General features: G+C 38.1%; 1 protein-coding gene and 1 long non-coding RNA gene across 11 annotated transcripts in view; one reads left to right on the forward strand and one right to left on the reverse strand.

The window, feature by feature from the left end:
* Ctnna3 (catenin alpha 3) overlaps positions 1-9,908 on the forward strand; it is a 1,512,724-nt gene that overhangs the window by 1,470,285 nt on the left and 32,531 nt on the right. For all 10 annotated transcript variants that reach the window (XM_031347502.1, XM_031347503.1, XM_031347499.1 and 7 more), the window contains one exon: positions 1,345-1,479. In XM_031347502.1, coding sequence (XP_031203362.1) covers positions 1,345-1,479 — 135 coding nt within the window. The remainder of the gene's footprint in view (positions 1-1,344; positions 1,480-9,908) is intronic.
* Positions 6,541-7,892, reverse strand: LOC116074733. Its single transcript, XR_004112258.1, has 2 exons — positions 7,844-7,892; positions 6,541-6,900 (listed from the first exon to the last, which is right to left on the reverse strand). It is a non-coding gene; the product is annotated as an uncharacterized LOC116074733 (long non-coding RNA).

The following is a 9,908-nucleotide window of genomic DNA, read 5'->3' on the forward strand; positions in this document are numbered from 1 at the left end:
ATACTGTGTATTTATTTCAATGTTGATGAAATATATGAAGAAAGTGAAGACTGACTGTATCATATCCATTGATCATTTTCATAGATTTCCTTTTCAGGATGCTTTATTTAAATCCATATTTTTTTATACAGTTTAGTTGAAGTGATGTTTGAAAATTTTAAATTCTGAGATTTTTTTTAACCTTCCTCATTTTGTCTCCCCTATTGTTTGAAAACATTTTAAAGTGTTTTATTATTTATTATTTTGTTTATGCATGTGTTTGTCTGTGTAAATGAAGGTTATAAGTCTGTGGGTCCTGTAGAAACCAAAAAAAGGATGTTGTATCCCCTGAAACTGGGAGGTACAGGTTATTGTAAGCTGCCTGGCATAGGTTCAAGGACCTGAGCTTGGATTCTCTGCAAGAGCAGCAAGCACTCTTAACCACTGAGCCATTTCTCCAGCCCTTAAGAGTAACGTGAAACAATGCAGCGTCACAGTATGCAGACAGACATTCACATTTCTTCTTACAACTATCTTGCATCATTTCAAATCTTTTACATTTTGAATGCTGTAGGAATAATTTTCTTTGTTTATGGGTTTCTTTTTTCCAGTCTATGTTCTTATGAAATGTTACTACTAATAAATTACAGTAAAGGAACTACTTCCTAAGCCTCTAACATCAGGTAGGAGACAGTACAAAGATTCACCTTTATCCTGAGTTAGTTTTCCTACTATAGTGAGACACAAAATTATTTTCTTAGGAGTTCCTCATAGAAAGCAAAGCACCAAAAGGAGGTTCGAGACATCCTTAAACCCTGTGAGTTTTCGACTTCCTTCTATACTGCATCTGCAGATGTAATCTCAGGCAAAAATAATTCCCTTTATCTGTACCAGATAAGAGCATTTAAAGCTGAAAATAATACAGTACAATATGCTTCGCTGTGGATTTGTTATCCTCATACAAATACCACAAGGCAGACAGCAGAAAACTATGCATTCCAAGGAATCATCTTATAGTAATTCTGGGTAATTGGGGAATTTCTGATTACTATTTCTTCATGTCTACTCAAAAACATCATCTCAAGGCTTCATACATTGAAGGTAGGTCATTATGTATTGCTTCAGATCTGTAAATTCCTATAACAAATACTTGGGATATACTCAGTGACATCCACAGAAGAACAAAAAGTTGTTTTAACAGGAGTTTTCCAGTGAAGGATATGGGACTATACTTGGGCTGGCATGAGAAACAGGACTTGAGGAAAACTGCTGCCCTTTGAAGTATCCATGGACTGTGTACTGCCCACTCTGATGCGCCTCCTCTTTTTCTTACTGCTTCTATTTTTGCCTCTGATACATTTGCAGTGTCCAGATCCACCGTGCAAACAGGACTTGCTGGCTTACCTGGAACAGATTAAATTCTACTCCCACCAGCTGAAGATCTGCAGTCAAGTTAAAGCAGAGATCCAAAACCTGGGGGGAGAGCTCATCGTATCAGCTGTGAGTACTGCCTGTCACTTCCACCGTTACGCAGAAGACACTAGAAACAGAACAGCCACGGTGTGGCTCAGTATTTCCCTCAGATGAATTTACCATAGGACAAGCTCCATCATAGTCAGTAGAAAGTATATGTAATGAAACAAGCAAGAACACTTTACAGGTGTGTATATATATATATATATATATATATATATATATATGTGTGTGTGTGTGTGTGTGTGTGTGTGTGTGTGTGTGTGTGTGTGCGTGCCTGTGTCTGTGTCTGTGTGTCTGTGCATATGCGTGTGAGTTTTATATATATATATATATACACATATATATATACATATATATGTATATATGTGTATATATTATTTTTACTTCAGAGATTAAGGAATATATCAGCTTTTGAATACTACCTTGATAAGAAGCTCATGGTCATATGGGATGGTTTTCAAACCTTATAATGTGTACAGAGAGAACTCTGAAATGAGTTCTGTAAAATTTTAAAATGAGGGACTATAAAAGCATAGATTAATTCAATTACTTTATTACTATTTATCAGTCTTCATTTTCTACATATTTAGTTTTTATAACACAAGAATTCCAGTCCTGAGATAAAAAATCAATATGTAATTTTTTAAACAGTATATTAAAAATATTTTTGGTTAAAGGAACTTGCATAAATTCTTTGGTGGCCTTGAGTTTCAATCTGCTTTTAAATATCCATGGTAGAAATAATGTCCGGTGGTTTGTGCTCATCTTTCAATAACATTAGATCATTTCTCTAGAGCAGAAGCAGTAATAAAATAATATTTGATGTCTATATTAGATTCAGTTATCAGTGACTTTGAGAAGGACATGTACCAAGATTATAAATTTAAGTTAGAGTAAAGCATGATGAACAATCTAGGAAGCTACATTGCTAGAATACTTTTTAAGAGGCTGCACCAGTATCCTCATGCATTAGCATCACCTCATCCTTCTACATCCAAGCACTGAGCTTTCTCTTAAGGTATTGATGCTCTTGAAGTAAATGCAGTTACAAAAGAAGCAAAGGTTATCATCGGGGGCGGAGAGAGGAAACTAAGCATTATTGATTCTCTATCTCTGACCCGAGCTGAAGCTCTACTGTTACAATCCCATTCCAGGGAGACATTCATCTGCTTGTTTTGTTTTCTTTAATATATGAATCAACTGATTCAGAAAGGTTAAGCAGCTTCTCCGAGGTCATAAAGCAAATGTCAAAGCTGGGGTTTCCTGTCAGAGACCTCAGCGTTGTATCTCTTCAGCTGCTCAGCATTGAATCTAGGAGGAAACTGAGGCTTATAGGACAAGACTGAATGATTCAGAAAGAACTGGTAGAATTTCTGCCTCACTTTTTGTTGCAGTAAAGGTCAGAGGTGAAAGTAAAGATTTATATCCATGATATTCAAATTTTAGAATATCAGCCAGACTAATATCAGTGTTGATATACTTTTATTTTACAAAGAAATACATTTTATTAAATCAAAAGCCATATAAGCTATATCACCATATCTAGGTAGAAATATACACATATTCATGGGTACTCATTTATAGCCCAGAGAAAATTATGCAGATATTGGTGATTATTTTCTTTTTTTTTTTTTTCCTTTGGTGTAACTACATAGTGATTAACCACCTGTGCATCGCAAACATCATAAGTAGGAAATTAATTTAATTCATGTAACCCACCAAAAATTGTAGTTTAGTCTACATTAAACATGAAGAGAACATAAATGCTTATTTACATGCTGTACAAACTTTTAAACACAATACATGGAATATTCTACATAAGATGTTGAATAACTATATCAAGGTAAGGAAGTACTGTATTTGGACATTGACTCTTGTCCAGCCTGTGAGGACAATGCTGACAGCAGTAATACTGCACACTGCTATCACAGAAAAAAAGATCTGGATTCAAAATTTAGTATTTGGTTTCTACTGACTGTTGTGTCACCTGCCCAATCTTTAATCATTAAAAAATTGTAGGCCAGGTCATTGTAAGTCAATGACTATTTTTATGAGCATATTATATAGGCGTATTAAGCTATCTGAGCTCCATTTCTGAATTATCGGACATCAAGTCTTTTTTTTTCCTCATTCAATATTTTAACACAGATCATCTTTATAAGGTTCAAGTTCACACAAATGTTATTTTCCAAATGTATGCAATGGCTTTTGTCTTACCCAGCAGAAAAACCTCTCAAAATATGTGATGCATGTCCACGGGTCCAGTCTTGACATAGCTATTAAAATACACGACTTCTATACTCATAAATAAATGTCAAGTTTAGCATAACCAGAGAAGCTTCCTCCTGTAACAAAGGGGAACAGATCCAGAAACCCACAGCTCGGCGTTGCGCTGAGGAGGAGAGCTCTTGGACCCCTCAGCCCTACATGGAATGTCTCCATCAAATCCCTCCTCTCAGAGATCAGGGAACCACGCCAAAGGGGAAGTGGAAAAGAGTAAGAGCCAGAGCAGGTAAAAGACACCTGGCAAACAAGGCTCTCGAAATCAACATGAGCAAAACTCACACGAACTTAAAGACTGACGCGGAATAACGGGGGCTGCACAGGTCTGCACCAGGTCCTCTGTAGTTTAACGTGCTAACGAGAGTGGTAAATGTGCCAATGAATGGGTCTCTGATTCTCATGCGTTCTCTTGGGCTCCTTTCCTTCTGTTGAGTTGTCCTGCCCAACTTTCATGTGGTAGGTTTGTTTTATCTTATTGTATTTTTTGTCATGTTAAAAAAAATATATTGACTGAATGAAAACCTAGCCACTAGGGTAAAGGTTAACAATTGACCTGTCATTTATACTTACTAGGGTTGGGAAAACAGTTTTCTCCAATGGAATGATGCTATCTATACCCACCACTCCAAGGAGGCCCTCATGTTCTTGAGTAATGGACTCCATAGTTTTATTTTATGTATGCCTTTGTCTGGTTACAGTTAGTGGGTGGGTTTTTTGTTGTTGTTTTGTTTATTTGTTTGTTTTTTGTTTTATTTGGTTTTTTTTTGAGGGTGGTATTTTAATTTTGTTTTGTCTTTTCTGGTTTGATTTTGGTTTTTAGTTTTGCGGTTTGGTTGTTGTATCAGGTTTTTGGTTTTGTTTTTAGAGAAAGTACTTAAAGGGAGAGATGGAAGAGAGTCAAGGATCTAGTAGGACTTGGAGGGGAATAATATGATCAAAATATGTTTACAATTGTTTTCAACAACAAATATTTTTTTAAAAAGGCAACTCATTGTCCATCCAAAAATGCAATCTCCTTGAACTATATAAATGGCATTATATTCACTATTATTTAGTGTGGTGATACAAATTCACGAGCCATATATTGTATAGACAGAGTGGGCAGGATCCATTTAAAATCTGGGACTTGCCATTTAAAAGTGGAGTCATTATGTGTTCATGTAGTATTATGAATCCCCAACACATTTGTCATCATTTTGCTCATAATTCTCCATTAGAAAAATAAATCTGCCAGGAGAGAGCATGCTACCTTTTACATCCTCGACATCTGCCTTCAGGGACACCTGGAAAGCTTTCAAAGTACATTTCATTTTTGTGTGCCAAACTATATACTTGCTTGAATATTTCAGAGACCTTATGTTCACCTTCTTCTTTTCTTTTATGTTTGTCTTTTTTTTTTTTTTTACTTCTTAAAATTGAAAAGTAAGCTGTTGTATGAAGTTTCTCAACCAAGCTTCTAAAGCAGGGAAACACATTTTTAAATATCACACAGATTTTGTATTTAAAACTATAGAGTTCACTAGAGGATGTGTATATTACATCAGGTTCATGTGACAGGACTTCTGCAAATACACTTGATAAACAAATAAGATGGAGTGGCTGAGATTCTGAAACGAATAGGCAGAATATATTCTGTGAGTTCTGAGGGTTAGGTCATAGACGCTGAATTAATGAAGTGGAATTACTTAAAATACATCCACATAATATAGCAGTGAATTAAAATACACACCCTCTCCTTTTTACATCTATGTGATCCACATTTATCTTGAAGTTGAATGATTTAACAATCAGAAACCAAGGTACAGTTCATTAAGTCACAGGAAAGGGGCTGAGTTCCTCTTTGTGCCAAGCACACAATACATCTGAACTACAAAACATTGCTTAACCAGTGGGTATTTTTATGATTCTTAAGTCCATACAAAAGTAACACAGGGGCAGTGGTGGTGCACACCTTTAATCCCAGCACTTGGGAGGCAGAGGCAGGCAGATTTCTGATTTGAAGTCAGCCTGGTCTACAGAGTGAATTCTAGGACAGCCAGGGCTACACAGAGAAACCCTATCATGAAAAGTCAAGAACTAACGAATGAACCTCCTTCCTTCCTTCCTTCCTTCCTTCCTATAAAAGTAACATAAAAAATACATTTGAGTGTGTGGCATTAGTGTAAAGCAATGCAATACAGCATGTGTTAGTAACATCCACAGATATACATGGTTGTACAGGCAAGGGGATAATTAATTCCTCTGGGATGCAGAGTGGAGAAGAGAAAACTACAGAAGCTGCCTGATTGAAACTTGAGCCTGAACTGTTCAGGGTCAATCAGATGTGCTCTTTTGGAGGAAGGACAAAAGAGGACTCAGGCAGAGGAGACAATAAGACAAGAGGATACATCAGGGAAGCTAGCAGAGTAACTTGGCTGAAGATAGTATTGTTCGTACTATTGGTGTCTATGTTGTAGAGTGGGGGTAAACAGAACTTCAGAGATAATTGGCTTTAAGTTTGGGAGGGACACAAAGAGATCTGTGCATCTGGACGTTAACTATGTGATGTTACTGATAGATTAAAAAAAAAAACAGGGGGTACAGGAGGAAAACCACTGGGTTGTAAGGGCTTGTTTTAAGCCCTTGTAAGGGCTTGTTTTAAGAGGGATGCAGTAAGCAAGTCTCTGTTTGTGAGATCTCGGTGAGCATGTGAAGTGTAGGGTCAATACCATGTCATATGTTAAGGGTGACAGACAAGTAAGACTTTAATTTTCTGGGCAACACAAAATGCTACACATGGTGGGAACATCAGGTCTAGAAGACTAGGTAGACACGTTCAATTTTATTCATTTAAGTAAGGTGACAATGGGACATCTGAGGGAAGAAAGGTCCAGGAGAACCCCGGGCATGCAATGCAGTGGTGTCTCTTAGGGAAGAAGGGTCTGAGATGTAACTTGAGCCAGGAGTTAAGTGAGTGTTGGAGAAGGATCTGAAGAAACTACTGAGATAGGATTTTTTTTTTCCTAGTGTAGTATATGGAGACCTTTGGCAGTCTGCAAATATTTACTTTGAAACGTTAACCAAATTGGGAGGTAGTGTCTCCCGGGGGTTCTGAAAGTCATCAGGAAGTCAGGTTCTTTTGCTCCTTCATTGTTGTGTCTCTGGCTCTAGTTGCATTATTACCTAAGCCAAAAAAAAAAATATGTTCTGTCAAAATGAGTGAAAAGGGAAAACACACATTCCTGGCTTCACTTTCCCCTGGACATCAACAGGCGGAGCTTTTCCCAATGACGAGGCATGAAAATAATGCCTGGAGGCAAATCCTTTCCTCTGTGCAGTCCATTGCGATGAAGGAAAGGGTGGGCGTTGGTGGCAACCATCAATTTCTAGCATGTTTCTCTCTGAAAACCAGAAACTCAGCAGCAATGCATGCTCGTGCTTTAAATATCTGCTTTTTTGAAAAGATCTAGTCTCTTGTGAACATTAAGGTTCTTTAATATCTTAAATGAGTCACTATGCAGGAGTTGATGACTATAAATGATGTAGACCATTCATGATCCCTGAGCCTTAAGAGTGCACATTCAATTGATTCGTAGTAAAGTACCCGGCTTTATTTATCAAGCTATATCAGAAATGAGATCATGGTGACGATGTCAAGTGATATGAGAACCCATGCAGAGAAAGAGAAAATACCAGACTAGGACACAGGGGAGACCATCATATAGGTTGGCAAGTAGGGAGACTGTAGTGTGACATATAAAAAAAATCATCCCATGCTATCGCCAGCAAGGGACAGGCTGACTTGTTCTCAGCCCAGCAGACTCTCTTGACTCAGAGCTCCGAAATCTCTCTATCCTGCTCACTAAATTCCCATGGCAGGCCACTGCCATGCACGCCCCACGCTTCCAAAGTCTCGTGGCTGGCTAGGGTGCCCTGCCACCTGCCCGTATGTTTCTCTGGAACCCAGCTGAGTCACTGTATGAAGGAAAATACCACACAATCTTAGTTTAGAATCATCAGGTAACACAATCTCTGGAGACAGAAACTAGCATCCTAATTTTGTAAGCTATTCTATATTACATCCTGCCGTGGCCACGACCTAAGCCAGGGTCCTCCGGCTACCTACATTGTGTCTCCATGCTCTCCCCTGTCCAAAAGGAAGTACTACTCTCCGCCTTCCGTCGTCTTCCCTCCGACCCGGAAGTTCCGCCTACTAGCCCAGTGGTTGGTCCTTTGAAATCTTTATTTATTAGGGGATGGTCTGCCACAGGGGAGTATGGGAAGAGTGTTCCCAAATAGAATCATAGGTGTGCTGAAAGCCTATTTATCTTTTGGTACTTAATATAATGCTAAATGGAATTAACTAAGGGATTCTCAGGTAAAGAATAAGAAGCATGGAGAAACAAAGAAACCAATGAAGAATCCACACAATAACATGGAAAATAATGTTTTCAAAGGGGTGAGAGGGATGAGATTGAGAGAAACATTAGAGGGATTGGGGTTGGACATTGAGAGAGCTCTCTTTTGTCTGAGCTGGAACTAAGGTGAATTAAGATATAATCACACGTAAAGACAGATGAGTGGAGAGCTGAAGAGAGGCCTTTACTCCTGGATCCCATCTTCTGATAAAATTGGAGACATCTTCTATTAACAGTGAAATTCGAGTTCCCTGTCCAAACTTCCTTGGAGAAACAGAATTGAGATGGCCACCTCCTCAATCACTTCTCTGAACTGCTCAGAGGAGAAAGTAGCCTAGGGTAGCCACAGTGATTTGAGGTAGAGGGCAGGGAAGCTGTATGCTCATCCATGCTTCAGGATATTGCCTGGTGGTGGAATGTGCCCCAGCCTGTTCTTCCTCTATCACAAGAACCTGAAATCTCAATGACTTTCCAAGTGCTTTCTCTCAGATCACAAGGGAGTCACCCAAAAGACTTGCTATGTGTCAAGTGCCTAGATCGTTAAACAGGCTCTAGTGGCTCCGTCTCCACAGCCACTTTTTTGACTTATGAGGGTCTTAAATAAGAAAAATATAAAGATTATCACCTCCAAGTGACTATCCAGTACATAAGTTACCGGAAGTCAGTCCCCCAAAACACCTTCACTTGTTCCTCTAGTCTCTGGAAGCATGGTAGCCAGTGGGATAACTGTTGATTTGCATGAAGCATGCCATAAAAGATAAAAAATAAGCACTGTTATGGTCTACTGTGTGTAAATATATAAATTCAGGGGAAAAATCAAATTGTGAACAGGTTTAAAGTCTCAAAATTATCCTTTTTCCAGCTGCCATGTTTTTAGCTCACCAAATTTTATGCTATTTAAAATTGATTAATTATGTAATAACTACAGTGGTTGGTGGCGTTCCATGAATGTGTTTAATTGTATCCTCTTACCCCAAGGCAGGTGTGCCAAAGCCACACTTTTAAAAATTAGAGAAATATATGAAACTAATCCATTGAGAGTGAGAGAGAGAGAGAGGAAAGATCAGCAATATTTGAAATTTTTCCAGACAACTGCAACTGAGCTCTAGCCAACATCAGGGAGCAGTATATATCAATTAAGGAATAATAGGGGTCAGCAGTAATATAGCTATTGACCAAAGAAGCCACCAGGGTCCACAGAACATAAGCAAGTACATACAAATAACTTAGTAAGCTAACGTGCATACCATGTTCTGGCATTAGGGGATTACCTAATGAGGTTCCCAGTATAGCATATCCATTTGTCTAGGCATGAAAAAAAAATGTATAAGAAAACAGAAAAAAAAAGATTTTGAAAATTAGCACGAATATTTATCAAGAAAAAGACATAGGGTCAAAGGATAAAATTGCAGAGGAAATAAAGGAAATATGGATAGGGAGAGTACTGAAGAAAAAAAGTGAGACAAAGAGGAAAGTTTTCTTATTAAAAAACTTATCTGTAAAAAGTAGGTTTTGTTCATTGGTTGGTAGATATGTAGAATCATACGAGTCAGAAATCACTGTCTTCTATAGTGGATCCAGATGCAGTAACATTCGGTACTACCACAGTAATATTTTATGTGGTAACTATCTTAACTTTATGAACATGGGAATACATTGAAGTGTTTTAATTACTTGGTCCAGGACATAGAATTAGGTCTCAGTAGAGACCAGAACCTTGAACACCATGTTCTGAAGTGGAAACTTAAGGGTTCTTTGGGAAGTCAGTTATGT

This window comes from Mastomys coucha, unplaced genomic scaffold (assembly GCF_008632895.1).
Source record: "Mastomys coucha isolate ucsf_1 unplaced genomic scaffold, UCSF_Mcou_1 pScaffold3, whole genome shotgun sequence".
NCBI lineage: Eukaryota > Metazoa > Chordata > Mammalia > Rodentia > Muridae > Mastomys > Mastomys coucha.